Consider the following 19,826-nt stretch of genomic DNA (forward strand, 5'->3'; position numbering starts at 1 on the left):
AAATTCTGAAACTAGTCAGGAATAAAATAAACATACGTGCTTCGATGCATAAAATCAGTGACATTATCCAGCTTGCGGATTCATGATTCATTTTATTTCTTTCAATAAGTTTTTCATATACTACTTAATTTAATTGGACAAGTTAATTACAATGATTACGTTCTCTTTTTGGATAAAAGAAGTCACAAAAAATGATCCAAAAATACATTTAACTTACTTATTAACTTATTAATCGCATTCAAGTTCAAAATGATTTAAAGAACAAATGTTAGCGATTTTCGTTATAGCATTTCAACTTAATAAATATCGGTGCCACATAAATATTCTTAACATGTCATGGACAGAGTATTTGCTTAGCATGATTTGTACCTGAAAATGACCAAGTAGGGTTTTTTTTAAGCTAAGTTTTCCAAGGCTTTCGAGGGTCTACTTTTAAAAATATGATAAAAAAGTTTGTCCTGTGCAATTATTGAAATATTTGAGACTTTAACTAAAAACGTTTAATATAATGAGCTGCGTATTAAATGATAAATTTAATTATTAATCTATGATCTATGTAATTAATAATCACTTCTAGGCTACTTCTAGGAGCTAATGGTGCCCATAATTTCCTTCATATACTGATGTTGGTTATTATTTGCGAAATCTTCCAATCGAATGTCTTGATGTTCGATGAATATTTGTAATTTTTCTTTTTGAAAAACAAACAAAAACACACATCCTGAGAGAGCATTTTCTCAAAAATATTATAACTGTCTAGCACTGAATGAATATACGTTTGTGCCTCAAAACATACATTTCCGACAGTTCCTCCACCAATATAACAGAAATATATATATATATTTATATATATGTACATGTATAAGTAAACCGTAAAAATAACTCTGAGAACATTGAATACTGCAAATTTTTTGATAAAAACTTTATTTTGTAGATTATATTCAAGTACAAAAAGAAAATATTGATTGAACTTAATTATTCAAAATTATTCTCCACAATAATTTATTTTTGGAGATAGAAAGATATCTACATAACTATTATGTATAATGGCAAGAACTCACTAATAAATATATATCATTGAATAAATATATCGGGGAATGGGAATGCCCATAATTTAAACAATATTAAAAATAAAATAAAAAACAAAGACGTATAATTTAAATTAATAATGAAATAAACCCTTTGGTGGCGAAGATACTTTTTGGTATTGTTTAAATAATTTCTTATATTACAGCTGATGCTGATTAGTAAGAGTTTCTTAGTTTTATGGTTGAGATCGTATACTTTTTCGTATTGTATTTTATTTTCTGATTACTACTCAGTTGAACATTTGATTTATTTTGATTATGAAAATGCATATATGGGATATGATAATTCGGCATAGGTTACTATACATACTTTACTAAGTAATAAAATTCTGTTATTCTTTTCTCTAATGTGCAGTAAAAAAGTTAATATGTATTTTAAAAAACATTACATCCTGGAATTATAATTATTGACTGCTGTTTTTTGCTTAATAACCTCCCAATACGGCTCTAAATCTGGGGTTTGGGGTTCAAAACAGGTTTATATCTCCTTAGAGGAGTTGACGAAGGTAGTTGTGTACGAAAGAACTAATCAGATGATAAATTAGTTTAATGTAACCATCGGATGATTGTAAATAAAACAAAAATACGTTAGATCTATTCAAAGATTCTAAATGGCTAAGCTTTAATGAAATGTTTCCCTTAGGTTTAAAAAAAAAGATCAGGTCGTACAACCGAAAATGGGTTCTTTTTTGCTCAAAACATTAAAAACAACCAATGGGAAGGGGAATAGGTTTTTTGAAAAATGATTTTTAAAATTGTGAAGAAACTATTTCCACTGAAAACAAGAAGTTAATAGTAGCATAAGTTACAGCCCAATAACGCTACTAAGAGTAAAATCCAAGTCTGGATGCATCCTCCAAGAATGCTTCCATGGAAATCCTTACATAACTAGAGGAGGAATGTTGAGACGCGTACTGGACATCCCTTATGGTTAGGATCATAATCCAAAGACAGTTTTTCAGTCATCCTAACTGGCACTTAGAAATCTTTTGCTGGAGTGGAAAACCATTAAGCAAAAGTTTGATAATGCTACTCTGATAGAGATAAAAATATTGGGCAAAAAAGAAAAAGATAAGTGAAAAAACATCATTTTCTAAGAAAAACCAAGAAGATTAATCTGTGCTTTCATAACCTTGGCCTATTCCCTAGAAATTCATAAAGAACCATTCAAAAAAATTGTTGTATTCTGGCAAATATTTCTATTACGATGTACAACAATACATAGTTCCCTATACTTAACATCGCAGAACGTTTTTTAAAAAAGTCCATTTTTGGTTTTACAAAAATAAAAGCTTAAATAATTCTTTCAAAATAGAATAATCAATCACAATAAATCAATATCACATCTTGTTTTCAATAATTTTAGCAGAGAATATTTATTTAGATTCAATAAAGAAATAAAAAATAATTGTCTTTAAAATAAACAAATAAACTTAGAATTAAATATAGAAAAAAAATATTTATTACAATTTAATCTTCTACTGTTAAATGATTATAATTAAAAAGAATTTAGGAATTAATTAAAGCATCACTGTCATTTTGAAAAAGTAATTAAACAAATTCATTTCATCCCAGATTTTTTTTTTTTTACTTTGGACAATTTTTTGTTTTGTTTTAGTTATCACAGTTTGCCCACATATCTCAATTTAGTCTGGTAAATTGGAAAGTTTGCACTTAGATATGGTGGAATTTATGTAATGTATTATTGTGTTATTTCTAAATATCTATACTTTGGTGAAATAATTTTAACAAAACCTTTTGGTAGGACAAATGTATCTGCCGAGTTTATATAATTCAGTTTCAACAATCATGAGCTTGAATAGAATTATTTAGGAGTTCCTATTATTAACTAGATCGGAAAGTCAATCACAGTAAGTACTCTAATTAATAAATACTGGTAATTAATGCCAATTCTTCCTTCTCAAGCCAGTTATTCGGCCTGTCTCCGCGGTTGTTAAGGAAAAAGAAATTTTTATAATAAATAGCAACTTTAATTTGTACGAGTAAACTTACAGCATCAGTTTTCTGATGTAAGACACAGCCGGCAGTACATTGGGATAAGGCCAAAATGTTTTTTTGGTACAGCTGTCTTTCTACTTCTTTATATTCTTAATCATCAGACTTCTGCCGATCCTTTTTTTTCTCGTTAATAACGAAAGGAAAATTTCTCAAAGGAAATATTATTCAAAAGAACTTCGAATTAAGTAAGGAAAATCTTGTTCCAAACTTTTGGAATGTATAAACAGTCATTAAATGAAAAAAGCACCTTGTAGACGATTAATAAACAAGGTAAAAAAATAAAATAAAATAGAAAACCTTAAAAAAATGAAATGGACCCAATAATTAAATGGAATCCAGCCAGCTACATGGTTGTAAAAACCTTTTTAATATACCACTTAATTTTCAGCACCTAATCTAGTCGGACCAACTTACTTTCCAACTTAACAGACTAACAAATTTATTTTTAAAGTATTATTTATTTCTTTGAATCACTTTTGATTAATCATCAATAGCTCTTACCTAATATTTAAAAAAAAAATGAAAATTGGAATCAATATAAGAGCTGATAATGTTTAAGCTATCTTTCTAAGATATAATTTATAAAACTTCTGTAGCATAAATATCAATCTATTTCAAATTCATTATTTTAAAAATTTATTACATAATAAATATTAATTTGGTTTACTTTAAAAACAAAAAGAGAAGAACATGCAAGGATAATCGAATATCCTTTACGAAGTTTCTTGTGAAAATTTTTGTTAAATAGAAAAATTATTTTCAAAAACTAAAATTAAAAAGAGGAATAATTATATAAAATTAAATTTTCAATAATTGAAATTATACAAATATAAAAATTGCAAAAAAAAATAAAATATAGATGACTCAAGTTTTAAATGCTCCTGCTTTGGCAGCCTTTGTGATGAAATTCTTGACAGTAGTTTCGTCCAATGATGCAAAGCCTTTTGATTGTACGACGGTTGTCATATGGTTCAACGCAAAACGAAAACAAAATTCTTCCAGTTCCTATTAAAAAGACAAAAAAAACGAATTATTCACAGTTTATTTTTCAAGAAAAAACAAAATGTTAAATAAGTTAAACAAAGTGAAAAAAGTATCATATTAAAAAAGCAGCATCATCACCGAATTACTATCTCTTTTGGGATGAGTATCTCGATAACCTGTCGATCTTCTGGATGTATACAAATGAGGTCCTTGTTAAAACCTTCTTTAAAAAAATCGCAACAAAGAAGTTTTCAGACTGAACCTTTAAGTTTCCTTAAAATTAAATGTATCTACACTTTTTTGGAAGTAATTTTCGATTTTGAGTTTTTATACTTTACACTTTAAATAAAAGTGTGTGTTTCATATTTTATATTATACGTGGGTCAATAATAGCAAAGTATTCTGTTAACATAAGGTTTAAGTAGCACCTAAGAGATTGCTCACTTTTTTTAATACTTTGAACTTCTTTTGCTCATTTTATACTAGCAGATCACATTTAAACAACTTTCCTCATTCATATCATTATAAAATTCATTTTAAAGAAGTTTTAGGGAAAAGATAGTGTTAAGGTGGGGTTTACCCTTCCTCTACTAAAATTTGATTTCAGTCTAATGCGCACTTTCAATACTTGTTTTCTATTCACTATTTATAAGTAGATATAATATTTTATAATATGTCTGAATTCTAAATTTTGATGGAGAGAGTGGACTAATCACTTCTTCGGGTTCCTGCAGGTATCACTCTCTAACTAAACACTTATTAACCCTTAACATATACTCTTGCATCTTCAGAGATACCTGATAGTGCAACTTAGTGAAGTTAATTGAAGCGAACAAAAGGCAATCGTCTTAAAAATAGTCTGATGTAGATTTTATTTTTGTATACTCAGAATATATCTTTCAAAGAGTGTAATGCTACAAGGCTTAAATGTATAGGGGACAAAAACAATGTACATAATAAGAAAGTTTTCTAAGTGGATAAAAAAAAACACTTTTAAGACAAGCTTAAAATTAAACTTCCGTTAAGTTCGACTTCTCATAAAAACAAATATTTCATTACGGTGGAGGCGGATATAATTACTCAAGAAACAACTTAGTGAAACTAAGTTGTGAATGTGAATAAACCTAGAATTGGCTTATTACCTAGTCGGCTTGCGTTAAAGCTGACTCGAAGACTCGGTGGTTAAACATGAAATAGTATTTATTTTTGAGGCCGAAAAAGTTCCAATTTTCGTTTGTGTCGGGTAAAGTAAAAGAAATTTTGGATGTCATTAAAAAGCAAAGAAGTTAACCAAAATGTTACTTCTGACTAAAAACAACTAATTGGCCAATCTCAACATTTATAAAATAACTATTTAGATACGCTTTTAAATAAAAACAAATGTTTAGAAATCAGTCTTTTTATTGTTTATCACATAAGGTTAAAATAAATAAATAAATAATATAACCTAAGAACATCTAATAGTATTTTTTTTAAATTTATAGACCAATTTGCTAAAAATACGAATACAAAATATATTTCACAAATAAATTAAAATTCTAAATACTGTAATTAAAAATTAAATCACAATTATTAAAGGACCTTACAGATCCAAAACTTACATATAAGCGTATATACATTCTTATCATATTCCTTAACTAGTTCTCATTCTCAATATTTCTAAATTTTTTTACAATAACTAAGCATTTAAGTACAGTAATTTTATTTTTGCACAACTGACTATTGAGGGAGAAAAACAATTGTTTAATGATTTAGTTGATAAATGACATTTTTGTTTTAAGTAGAAGACAATTATTTAGATAATGTAGTCATTCACTTTTGTGTTGGAGCATTGCCCGACCCGTTGGAAATACTCTCTAAGTTTCTGTTTCCATTCTGCCCCTGCACATATATTAGCAATAAAGGGATTTATATTAGGATAATATTAAGAAAAAAGTTTTGTTTTTATGGATTTATAATTGTAATCCGTAATTAAAAATATTTATTAGGGCTATTTTTAAGCTGTTCATTTAAAACCTATCATTGATTAACTAGCAACAATTATAGGTCAAAGAGAGCTACAAATTTAATTCTACGAGGGAAGTATTTATTAAAAGCATATTCAGTCTTAAACCTTTATTTGCTTAAACGAGGTACGTTTTTGGTCTAATTGAGCCAATGATCAGTCTGACAGGCCTAAATTACTGAGGCCAACGTATGGCTTTGTCATACAGTTATTTTCAAATAGCCTTACATTTCTAACCCCAGAGGTACCAAATTTTAGAAACTCGAGTTACTAAGTAGGGTTGATGATATAAATTTTTCACGATAATTCTAAGCGTCACACGTACAGGTATCAGACTTTAAAAAGGAGTATGAATTAAGGTAGTAGTTAAATCATAATAATTGATTTTAGGTGCTGGTGAACACATTTGATTAAACACACTGTCTTAATGTTCGTCACTGACTAAAATTTCCATTAATCAAATTTATATTAAAATAATTATTCCTTTCTTTCCTTAAATAAAATTCTTTACGAGATTAAAACAGATAAAGCAGTATTGTTACTAATACTCTACTTTAATAAAATGTTTTAAACAAATATTAATTAATTTATTGTAGAAATTATGACCTAACTATGGCATAATATAGCCGGAACCGGTTGAGAAAAGTCATAAGTTTAATTTGAAGTGGCGTGACATATTTTATTAAATCCTTCAATTATATCTTCTTTTAGAGTTATCTTGGATTGTTATTTCTTTCCTGTAAATACTAGTTCCATCTTCTAATCATTCACGCAAATATTCATCCCCTCTTGCAGTAGCTGGTGGATGTTTTTCAAAACAAATAATATTTTCAGTTGAAATAAAATATACACTTTAACTTCTAATCACTTTTTCATTTCATCGTCCATTTAACTTCAAGGAAACTTATAAACACTCAATACCTAAACTAATTACACACTTTCCTGGTAAGTTTTATGTTACCCTTTCAACGACTATTCGGAAATAAACGTTTAATCCCAAAATTTTATCAAACAATATTGCATCACGAAACACATGCGCATGATCTTTTAAAAATATTAACAAAATAAGGTCCAACTCTTTACCTAAATACCTCCTATAAATATAGAACAAGATGTTGCAAATCATCTCTTACAATAAATGCTATCAACAGATACTTTTAGATAATTGTTTTAAAACTTGTATTAATTTTTATCAAACGGTATATTGCTAATAATAACAGAATAAGTTTGCTACTAATTCTTACAAAGAAATATTGTTTATAATGTAATTGAAATATGTTATCGACAATTTTCTTTCTTTTTTTTAAACAAAAGTAAATACCTCTCTCCCTACAAGGTAACAAGGATGCTTTTGACAAAAAAAAAAACATTCTCAACTTTATAGTTAAGGTATTTTAATATTTACAAAAGACATTGTGACTAATTTAAGATTATTTTGACCAAATTTAGAATCCTCAAGTCATCTAATAAAATAACTGCTAATTGTGATTATATTCTGCTTGAAGATTTATTTGCTCGATCAATATATTTGTAATTCTTTTTGAATTATTGATATTTTTCTCCATGCATTTAAAGGACTCGTTTTAGGTGAATCAAGTGATGTTTTAATCTGATTCTTGAAAGAGTTTAATGAATAAATAGTATTCAGAGATTCAGAACTTACGATGTCAGTTCAGCTTTGTTTCCATTGGGGTCACAAAATGCATATGCCATTTATAGTCAAGCTAACAATAAAGACGTAGTAGTATCTTGATCTGCACTAGGTGGAATTATAGAGGCCTTCCACCACATACCAGCTCGTTCATCAAGTAAAGAATTCGTATAGTATGAAAGAGCTCATAATTATAATAAAATTGAACGATGGGATGATGGAACGATGATGGGTACGTGATTTATTCTGATTACCAGCTGAGAGGACATATCTCTTAAACAATTTTCCAGCTTCTTACTGTTGCATTTCTTCTGTATCCATCCTTCGGCCTACAGAATGCTGCTGCACTAAATCACAAAACTACTGTTTACAATCTGCTTATTCTTTAATTACTTGCAGAAAACTGTTCATTCAGTTCCACTAAACTTTAACAATACACTGATACACTAAAATGTTTTTGTTAAATTCAAAAATAGATGGCACGATTTTATACTGTCAAAGTAATGGGCATAACTCGAAAAGAGTTAATGGGCAGGACAAGAGCGAATGGTCCAAGTCCAAAGAAAATATATAGAAGAAGAAGATAAAGAAATAACCTTGGAGAATATATGAAATAAAGTACTAGGTAATAGTGTAATGCTTACCTTAGCATGGAATGTGATGGCATTAAAGTAAAGAACTGCTGCATTGTCTACGTCTATTCCATCTCGCATCAATTTTTCACAAAGTTTTTTTAAAGTATCTTCACAATAAGCATTTGCTAAGACCAAGAGTTCTGAAAAGTAATATTAAGATTGGTCAAATTTTAATTTTTGTGATTGTTCAATTAAAATCTCTAAAACCTTTTAAGGGATAAAATTAATTATCCTGTCTTTAATGAGCAACTTAATAAATAATGAATTTCTCTTATGATAACATTGAAGCTAATGAACTTTTAATAGAAAATGCAGATTAAAGGTAGAGTGAGGAAACAAATTCTAGGGCGGCTATTTCGTAAAAATTATCCACTTGTTTTATGTTCTCTCCGAAACATGATGTTCAAATTGCTCTTTAATATTATTTACCAGGCGCGAAAACAGCCGCGCAGTTAGTTAGATGCGAGCCCGCAAAGCTAGAATTTATTGTGTAATGGATTCGATTACTGGTTTAGGTCTTGGATTTTGGATAAAAGAAGTTAATAGTAATATTGTGTATTTGTTATCCGTATCCGTCCACGACACCTGTTACAAATGTTGGACGTAAAGCCCTCCTGGAAAAATAGGCAGCACTTTAATTTTATTAACGTAATCTTAAATTAACCCTTTAAGATTTTTTTGTAAGAAACCATACAATTTAATATTTTTTACCTAACGCTTGTTCTGGAGGTAAATCTATTTGGTCCGTATAAAGATAGCGAAGAAAGGCTCTGTACACCGCGTAGGAAAACTGGTCAATTTCAAGCACACTGAAAAACAAACAAAGAAAATTACAAAATAAATAACAATCAGAATATTTATTTTTTTCTAAAATTAATTTATAATTTATCTCACAACAAATAAACTTACTTTTTACTATCTTCTTCCCAATGATATTGGAACATCGATCGAAAATGTTCGCAACGTATTTTTAATATAGCTTTATGGACATAAATATCTTTACCATCAACTCTAACTGTTAAATCACTTGATGTCTAAAAGCAAAAAATTAATACATTAAAGATGTACAAATCTTTATTCTGCAATAATTTAGAAATAATAATGTGCCCGTCAGTTTTAAATAATCTTCCTCACAATGAAACAATGATAGTTTACGAATAATATTTGTAAAATTAATTTAATCTTTTTTAAAAAAGTGGTAGTTTTTTAACTCCTAATCGTGAGCAACTCTTGCTATTTCCGCGAATGTAATCGTATTCCGACGAAGTATAAAGAACTGAATCTGGGATGTCTCTACCTAAATTTGGGTCAAAAAGAGAGCTCTTGGCAGGCGTGGGGATCCCACACGGGACAATTCCAAACTTCTCCAATGGAAAAGACCTGAAGCTTGTTATCCTCATAACAAGCCTCTCCACTTATGTCTTAAAAGCTTTGGGGATGAGGTGAATTCTTAGGGCCAGCATGCGTCATAGAAATGACAAATGTCGCCAAATGTCAGATTTCTAAGCAGACAATCCAAAAATTGGCCTCAGGGCTTGAACCAGAAAAGAAGTCGTATGTCGATGCCAGTTTAATCTGACCAAATACCTTCTTGATACGCTCAAAAAACATCTCCGCAGGATTTTCTGCGGGAAGGGTTCAGAATGTGACAGAAAAAGAGGAAATAGCTTATTATATAGAAAAAAAATAAGGTTTCTCAAAACCTCAGGGTGTTACAGAACTAAAAGGAGCAACATTAATAATAATGTTTAGGGAACAAGCCCTATTCCATGTTCTAATCTAAATCTAATACCTGATCGTCGAAAGCTGCTTTGATACTATCTTCAACTTTAACACCAACGTCTAAAGCAACAGTAACTGGTTTATAAGTTATAGGCGGTGAACCAAAACAAGCAAATACTTCATGCAAACTTGTAAATGGTGTAAATATTGGATCTGATACAACTTGACCTGAAAGTAGTATTTTATTTAAACTTTAATAAAGAATAATATGTAAATTCTTTAAATGTTGGCTACAGTTAAAATGAAAAGATCGAACTACCTCTACAATGACCCCACATATATACTCTAGAATTCTGCGTCATAGCGGCGGATATATTTGAGTAGTGGCTTGCTGCAATATCTACAACCCTGCAAGTATAAATAATAAATAAAAAAGACATAATAAACTAGATTACTTGAAAGATATGTATATAAATAAGTGTTTTTAATAACATTGATTGTATCCTCATTAAAGGCTTACTTTTCATGGCTCAGTCCATTTTTAGAAAGTTTATTTTTTTTATAAAAATCAATTTTTTGGTTATGAGGAACCACTACTTTCGCTACTTAAAATTTTAGCAAATCTGTTAAACTATCATAATAGTGAAAAAAAAAAACCTTCTACTATGAATACAATCTTCAAATATTGCAGATATACCGGTCTATAATACCTGCCAATATTTTGAAGAATTTGTTCAGGTGCAAATACATTACTCTTGGTTGCGGTTGCTAGCTGTCCACTTGTATTTGCACCCCATGCGTAAACTTTACCCTCATCTGAAAGAGCCAGTGTATGGGAATTTCCACAAGCCACCTAAATTTAAAAAAATTATCCAGTGAGCAATATGTATAAAATGAAAGATATTAGACTTAAAAAGATATGATTACGCTATTTTTTTCGACAATGGCTAGATAAAGGACTTTAAAAAATTGTAATTGTTACTCTACATTTTGGTTACATCGTACTTTGCATAAAACAGATTTATATTTAATATTGCTAGATACATTAAATAGTACTGAAACAAGTCTAACTGCACTATCCTCTTGTCCTACATAAACTCCTGAAGATGTGTACCAATGCTACTTGAAAAATATATCAATACAAAGATAATTTCCCACAAGTGTTACTAATTATAAATCTCGCTCTTTATAAATCTGGGTTTTGACTATACAAAAACCTATACAATGTTCTAGAAAGCTGCTAGGAAATAAGTAATTTGTAATTATTCAGTATTTTACCTTGACGATAACCGTATTACTTAAAGCCATCACTCTGCATGGATTCACCTGATTTACATTATTACCTACACCTAACTGTCCACTTCCATTGTATCCCCATCCATATACCTGAAAATAATAAATTCAAATCATAAAGATTAAAAACAACTTACATAAAAATATATTAAATAGCATACAAAATAATGATAAAAAAATATTAACTCTATAATAATATTGATAATACAATGTATTATATAAGAGCACATAATTACATACATAATTACATAAGAGCACTGCGACACTTTCTTTCACTGTAAGAAATTTAAAATCGGATTCAAAAACAATGCATCCATTATAAACCTGATGATTCGAGAAGAATGAATTACAAAAATGAAAATAGACTTTCTATTATCACCTTTACAAATTATAGGTACTTCTTAATTCATGAGCATTACATTAGAAAATATATATAAGAAGTAATTATAATTTGTAAAGGTGATAATAGAAAGTCTATTTTCATTTTTGTAATTCATTCATATATATTAATTTGTTATCAACAAACATTCCTCGTATTACTTCTTCAAATTTACCATCTTTTAACCCAAACTGACAAAAGGACTTTAAAACAAAGACTTAATATTTTTACATTATTTCTTTTCGTTCTCATACCTCGCCATTATTCGTCACAGCAACAGTTGAAGTCTGGCCACAAGCTATTCCAATAATAAATTTTCCACCAATTAATGAATTTACTTTTCTTGGAGATGACTGGTTAGGATTCATCCCTGATCCTGTTTGGCCACATTTATTTTGACCCCACGCATAAACCTAATTGTAAATAAAATATACTTAAGTGCATCTAAAGATAATTTTTTCTTTTTAAATTAATTTTATTTTTAATATTTTTAGAGAGTTAAACATGTTTGTCGAAAATTTAAAGACTTCTACATAAGATGGAATTAAATACTCTTAGTATGTTTGTATGGTGAAACTGAATATCCAACGGCTTCTAACAAGGGGTTGTACTCTTTCATCATGTAAATATATTATAAATATAATTATTTGAAAAACAAACATTACCAGAAATGAAATAAAATAAAAAAAAGTTTACTTTGTAACTATGGTTAACAATTTCAACAACAAACAGTTCAACTTTAAAATTGAAAACGGACTAACTAATCTGTTATACATCTCTCGGAGATTATGACCATGACACGCTAATTTTAGGAGCGACTGCTATAGTAGTTACGACATTGAACAAAGCAACGTACATAATAAAATTTTATGATCTATTACAAAACTACGAATAAATTTCTTCAGAATAAATCAAACTGACAAATTAAACAAAAAACAAAATAAACAAGGTAACTAACTATTAAATTAAAAATTTCACCTCTCCTTCATTTGTGAGTACGACCGAATGATGGCTTCCGCAGGCAACTTCAACAATGACTTTGTCCGATAAAAAACCCTCTATACGTAAAGGAATTTGTGATTGTGTGGTTGTGCCAGTAGCTAGTTCGCAGTAACCATTATGTCCCCAAGCGAACACTTCCCCTTTTGAAGAGTAAGCAAGCACATGAGGACCGTTACCATAAGCAAAACCTGTATCATTCCATATTAGATGTTTTAAACCATCTCAAATGTTTAAAAACCCAGGTTTTAATTTTTAATTTATATAAATCTATAAACAAAAATCTAACTTATACCCAAAACTTAATGAAGAAATTTCATGAACTAGAAATGATGAAAAATTGATGCATTTTTCAATTAATATCAACATATTCTTTTTTTCTTTATAAGAAATCAGCAAAAATGTTTATTTATTAATTTCACATGCAACAATTCCATTTCATATCATAAAATGTAACTCAATTAAAAGTTAAAACTGTTGTAAATACATTATTTATTATTTTAGTGAAAACAAATAAAAATTAGCACTTTAAAAATTATTTCTTTAATTGAAATTAATATTTTTTGTTGGGTTGGAAGGAAATTTGATGGGTTTGAGAACGTATAATTTAAAATTGTAAAACTTAGGAATACAATTCAATTTAATATAGTAATAAGTACCATATATTTAAAAAAAAAACATCTTGGCTTACTAGAAATTCTACGCATACCGTTAATAACTAATCCTCAGTGGTGAAGGTTCAACCCGCTAAAGAAAGTAACTAATTAGATGCCATTTCTAACAAGTACGAAAAGTTTCCTCCCTGTCGAACAAGATCAAAGTTTCATTACAAGTAACGATTCGATTCAAAATTTGGTTGCTTTAAGTGTAATAATAATCGTTAAATAATGAAAAATCCACTTTTTGAGTTGTTCATTTTTTCAATTCACAACGGCAGTGTGGCTAAAATAAGTTGCTCCGAACCGTTTTAAGATTGGCAAGTTTCTACAAACATCTTTAAAGCATTACTTCGATTACTACATGTCGAACTGTAAGTAATCTTCAAGGTCAAACATTCCAAAGAGATAACTAAATTTTATTAGTGATTTCACTAAAAATAATGGTGCCTCAAGCAGCATTAATTTTTTCGAACCTTCTCTTTGCTCTAATTTGAACACATTAAAACATTTAAAAAATCGTCTGAAATTGCACTCTCGATTGCTTGAATGACTTAATGGCTCTGAAAAATTGGAAAAGCAATAAAGATAAAATAAAATACAACAGTTATGAACGGTATTTTGTAAATATTTCATTCGGATAAATGCTTCAATGCGCTTGTCAAAACCGTCAAACTTTCCTTCCAACCCAATAAATTGTTATTATATTTTTCTTTATATATATATATATATAAAGAAAAATATATTTACATTAAACTGCAGCTAAAATTACATTACTCATCGAAATTAGTAGTTAATTTTATTTCAAATATAAACGAGCCTTTTTTTCTAAATTATTTCTTGTTAGGATAGTCAGTTTTTTTTTTCTTGAATTACATTTAATTTAGTTAATTCTAAGGTAAACAACGTGAAATAAATGTTAATGTCTTGTTCCGAAGCGTAAAAAATGTCTGAAATTAACTGTCCAAAAATATACGAGTAATATTACTTGGTCGAGTTGAGTTACACGTACAACTACTACCTTAGTCCAAAAATCGCATCTAGAAAATAAATACTTGTAATTAGTTTTTCTGTTAACGTCGTTCAGTGATTAATATTGATGATGTTATATGTTTCAAATGATTTATTAATCGCTTATAAAATCTTCTAGTTTTTATTGCAATATTTTCAACATTAAAAAATGACATATGTATGCTACAATTAAATTTTCAAATTTTTTAAGTCTACTCTTCTCCTGAATTTACGCGCTTAAACCGTGTTTTATATCTTTTAAAGGGTGCATTTTTCTAACCTTTGGCAAGGTTATTTATTAAGTTTTATGAAAATTTACCTCCATGGTAAAAGAGTGGTTATTTTTTTAATTTCATTAAACAAAAAAAATTCTCTATTAGTGCTAATGAACATTAAAATTAAAATATCTACTTTTCCCTCAGATTCGAAAGTAATTTAATCTTTATACTTTAGTTTCTGTGTTTACGTTTATCTATGAAATTTTTGGAAGTAATTTCTTCTTAGGGTTTGCCCCGAGGCGTGTTTCTATCCGTTAAGGGTTGTTCGCGAGGATAAGTTCATTATGGCAAATGTAATGGCAAAAATGTCGTTTATATTTCAAATTAATCTCGTTCTAAAAGAAACTAAAAGGTTATTTTAACTTAATACAAATTATTTAAAAAATAAAATGACGGTCTGCAGAAGTAAATAGGCACTCTTCATGCTCATTAGTTACTGATTAAGGCATTAATAGTGAGTTACAATTACATGAAAAGAGTTCTTAGTTAAATTAACGTACAGAATGGAATTTGGTTTCTCCTTTATTTCTATTGCTTTAATAGCTGCAGCAACTTAATGGGAAAAATTTGAAACATCAAGATAAGCAATGGGAGACCTTCAGCTAGAGAAAATTAGTACGCTCTTCAATTTGTGACGATCAGTTCGTTATCGTTAAGTCATAACATTGCATGTGGATGATCCATTTTTCAATTTTCAAGAAATTAAAACCCACTTTAGGAGTGGAAGACAATTATAGCAAAACGGAATTTCCATTAGTTAGGGGATGCAAAGAATGAAGAGAATCTTCCTTCGTCAATCGAATATTAGCAGATGAATCCAATCCAAATCTTGGCACAATGTTTCATTGCAGTGGCCACTGCGATTAAGAGATCAGCTTCTGGGTCCAAAAAGGGCGAAAGGCCATCAGAATGCTAATACCACTAATATAGATTGACCAAGTCCATACAAAACCACTCCATGGGATGAAACCTGCTTCTTAGAAACAAGCGTTCATGCTTCAAGACCCAGAAATAGATAATTGGAGAAGTTCTGCGCAAAAAAAATCGAGATTACAAAAGATCAGCAATAACAGGGTCAGAAATATACTGCAGAATGTGTAAGAACCAGCCGACAGAACCTTTCAAAAAATGCATGCAAAAAGTACAATAGCAAAAAACAACAAAAATTAAACTGGTAATTATGGAAAAAAAAAATGGACTTTAAAGTCGAAAAGATGTCGGCTAAACTTATTTCCAGAAAAGTTGCTACCTGAAACGCTATTTTCAAGGCCCTTACGCCAAAAAGATTTTCTCCGTTAAAACACTTCTTTCTAATGCCGAAACTCAATGCTCTTCATGGGGCTGGGAGATGGAGATGGATTAGAACCAAATTTTTTCCTGTCAAAAAACCAAGCATACCTAATAATCAAGCTTGGCCATTCCTTAAAAATGATAAAAATAGTCTTAGAAAAGTTAAACTTTGACCTAGATAACATCTAAGGAAAGTCTGAAAACATTAAAAATCAAGTGGATTCATTTTTTTAGAACAAAAAGTGAATGATGAAACTAACTCATCAAGAGAAATAAACCTCCAAGCTCAGCCAATTTTTAACATATATTTTATGAGGTTTGAACTGTGGGGGTTATGGATAACCAAGGTACCGCTAAAAGCTGAAAAAAGTTCTTTTTCGAATTGTCGACTACAATCAGTAGTAATGGTTACTTTGACACCATAACGAGCTATCTGCTCGGAGGTGTCAGAAGCTATTCGTGATCAAGGCATAGACATGAACGCACAGTTCCTTTACGAGCTTCATTTCTCTCCTCTAAACCCCATTCTGTTTTTTTATTTTAAAATATACTTTGTTTTTGGCACCCAATCGTTAACAAGCAATAGAACTTGAGCAAAACCCTCAATTGATAATTTAAACAATAAAAGTGTGACTGAAAGTCAAAGAGTCACTAAGTAACAATGGGAAACTCCCTTTCAATAACAACGGTTGTACCAATAATTACTAGTTCTTCCTCCTTCCTTTCAGTAAATATGCCATTGGTAACATTCCTTATTAAAGAAATTGATCGAAATGCAAGGAAATGAATCCCTGAAAATTACTCTCTAACGTGAACAAACTGCCTGCGCCAAAATGTTAAGGCGCACAGAACATTCCTTATAATGAAAATATAAAGTTAACTACTAACCGTACGAAACTGTTTAAATTATTTACTTAAATTCTTAAATGGAAGAATTTTTTTATTTGTGGTTCCTATTTACTTCTGCAAGTCTTAAACCAGAAATTTAAAAAAAAAATACAGAAATTATCATAAATTAAAAATCGCATATCATCAAACTTCAATGCTAACTTTTATGTTAAAAAAAAACAAAAAAAAAACGAGAGAAAACAAACCAATCACTTCTTTTTTGCAAAGAGCAGGAACCTTTTGGGGAGTTAAAGTACTGTTAAGATGACCGAGTCCTAAGCATCCAGATACATTGGTACCCAGGCCATACACATCATCGTTTTTCATGACCATCAGCGCTTCATTTCCATAATTTCCTAGAAATTAAATCAGATATCATACGACTAGAAGATTTTTAGGAAGGAGGCTCTAATAAATAAGAATAAATTAATTTTAGGAATTATATGAACTACTCAACAAATATCTAAATACATATAATACAAAACCAAGTTGCAATTAAACAAAAAACTTGTATTTTTCTAGTTAAACTTTATTCTGAACAGAACCTTATTGACATATAAAGGAATTAATTAACAGAAATATTTAAATAATATGAACTGGCTGGATGGATGTAAGGTTTAATGAATTCACTGCGAACTGAGAATAAAATTAATTTTTAGAAATAAGAGTACTTCAACTTCCCGACGGGCAGAAATTATATTACTATATAATATATTATTTATATTATATTAGAAATTAATCATGAGTTAAGAATTTGTTTTGCAGGCCAAAAAAGACCTTCGCTAATCAACTAAATACAAAATGTGTTGCAAAAATGAATTCTTAACAGACTCACCAAAGACACAGGCTATTTTAACTTCCATAATGAAGTCATCATTTAGAAGTGCGAATATATTCCATTTTTTTAAATCCATATTGGCAAAAGATTTAATATTACTGTAAATATAGTAAGAAATTATTTAATAAATTATACATCTAGTTGTCAACTAATTTATCACAGATAAACAGTAACAATAAAGCAATCAAGCGTGATGTTTATAACCATATGAATGTCACATAAAACATTAACAACTCTAATTTTTTGAAGACTAAGATTGCAATCCATTCCCGTTAACTATTATAACACGGTACACTGTGCTCCTCAAACCTCGACCTAACTCTAACTGATGGTGGAGTTAGATGTGACGATGTAGGTGTATGAAATAGAAGTTGAGTGAATTTTCAGTGTTTTATATATCAGAAGATTTTTTAAAATAATTGTTTTATTCTTTCGACGTATTTAGAGTATTTAAAAAAGTTTTTTTAACTAGATATCAATTTATTTATTTATTTCTTAATTCCGTAACACTTTTAACTAAAATATGGCTTTTACAAGGAAAGATGGTTTGATGGCGCCCCACTCCGCAGATATTTTAAGTCGCCCGATCTGGCGAGATTTTACATGACTAGAAAATTGACTGGAATTCGAATATTCTCGGTTGATGTAACGTGTGCGAGCTCGCCCACGTTTACGATATTAACTGATCCGCTTAGAGTTATATTCTATTTATTGTACGCTTAAGCCTACTGATTTCGAACATTATATTTTGTTTATGTGATTCAAAGCAGGGAGTTATTCGTTACCTATATAACCCCAACCCCCCCCCCGTTAAGGTTTCTAACCAGGACTGAACTCGGGACCTTCTGCGTGTTGGACAAATATGGTATCCGCTATACCACGGAAACCCCAGCTGGAAGGTCGTGAGTTTGAAGTTTTGATTGACCACAGTCGACTTAGTTCATATTCCTCAAACGGATGGAAGAAAACAACCCCGCGTTAAACGCGTTACCTCACCTACTTCTCCGAATTCACTACAGACATCCGTCATGTTCCAGGACGCGAAAACGTTGCTGAAACTTTTTCTCGAGTGGATGAAGTAGTTTTCCCTTCGGCAATAGACCGATCAAATCGCCTAACAGCAAGACTGCTGAATTGCAGGAGTGTATGAAGAATCCCATATAGAGGTTACCTTGCCTTCCTGACCTGAACTCTGCTCTATATTAAAACCTCACCATCAATTGTTTGTCCTCATATTTAGAAATCGCTGCGCGAACAAGTTTTTCTGACTTCACAATTTGTCACGTTCTGGAATACCGACTTCACAAAAAGTACTTTCTAGGCTAGTAGGTATTTTTGGTCTAAAGACGAGACGTCAGCGATTGGGAATGGCAATGCTGCTGAATTGCTTGTCAACGCCCTAAAGTTATGACACACTGTAGCCCCGTAAACGCCATTTGCAGCACCAAATGACCGTTTTGGTCATATCCACATTTCGTAGATCCTTCGCCACTTTGCCGATCTTAACGTATTGTCAACTGTTGTAGGCTGCTTTTCCAGATGGCCAGAGGCTTACCCCACAATGAACCAGACAGCAGAGTCTGCCGCCTGTTACTCTTATCTAAGCGGATAGCTCGTTACGGTGTGACAGTAACCATTACTACTGATTGAGGCCGACAATTCGAAAGCGAACTTTTTTCAGCTTTTAGCGGTGCCTTTGTATCAAGACCACTACAAAACTACCATAACAAAACAATGGGATTGTACAGCGAATGCATTGCGTTTTGAAATAGAAACTCACCTGTAACTTCCTCGATGATTCTGGATTGACTCTCTGCCTTTAGTTTGGTTACGTTTACGATCAGCCTATAAGGAGGACATCCATGCTTTTCAAGTACTACCGCAATCAACCAACGAATTCTTTCAGAACCTACAAGAACATGTGAGACAACTCAAGCTTTCAGCACTAAAGTATCACAGTTTTTCCAAATTTTTCGGCTAACCAGATTTTTAGAAGAGTACCTATATCATTTACTACTTTTTCAGGTGCAATCGCCCTTGCACCCACCTTATGAAGGACGTTTTCTCCTGGTCAAAAGGTTTCAGAAGTT

General features: G+C 30.3%; 1 protein-coding gene across 2 annotated transcripts; it reads right to left on the reverse strand.

The window, feature by feature from the left end:
• Positions 1-3,827: 3,827 nt before the first annotated feature.
• On the reverse strand, positions 3,828-18,051 carry LOC141447844 (RCC1 and BTB domain-containing protein 1-like). Of its 2 annotated transcripts, none has more exons than XM_074115724.1 (12): positions 17,734-18,051; positions 17,105-17,254; positions 12,755-12,966; positions 12,031-12,189; positions 11,383-11,490; positions 10,815-10,957; positions 10,424-10,512; positions 10,175-10,332; positions 9,292-9,416; positions 9,094-9,191; positions 8,392-8,522; positions 3,828-4,112 (listed from the first exon to the last, which is right to left on the reverse strand). In XM_074115724.1, exons 1-12 carry the CDS (start codon positions 17,810-17,812, stop codon positions 3,972-3,974), a joined length of 1,593 nt encoding a protein of 530 aa, XP_073971825.1. In that variant the 5' UTR covers positions 17,813-18,051; the 3' UTR covers positions 3,828-3,971. The 2 variants fall into 2 exon arrangements, with proteins under 2 accessions (XP_073971825.1, XP_073971826.1); XM_074115725.1 differs by lacking the exon at positions 3,828-4,112 and adding an exon at positions 5,769-5,972.
• Between the last annotated feature and the right edge of the window lie 1,775 nt (positions 18,052-19,826).

Source organism: Rhodnius prolixus, unplaced genomic scaffold (assembly GCF_049639745.1).
Source record: "Rhodnius prolixus isolate KJV_2025 unplaced genomic scaffold, Rpr scaffold_13, whole genome shotgun sequence".
Classification (NCBI taxonomy): Eukaryota; Metazoa; Arthropoda; class Insecta; order Hemiptera; family Reduviidae; genus Rhodnius; species Rhodnius prolixus.

Bases quoted from the DNA above. Each gene is read 5' to 3' on its own strand.
- LOC141447844 (XM_074115724.1), bottom strand. From the start codon at position 17,812: ATGGATTTAAAAAAATGGAATATATTCGCACTTCTAAATGATGACTTC. The intron at 17,255-17,733 runs GTGAGTCTGTTA...TTTAATTTCTAG, and splicing joins TAAAATAGCCTGTGTCTTTG to GAAATTATGGAAATGAAGCG. The intron at 9,417-10,174 runs GTATTAGATTTA...TTTTGCTTTTAG, and splicing joins AAGCAGCTTTCGACGATCAG to ACATCAAGTGATTTAACAGT.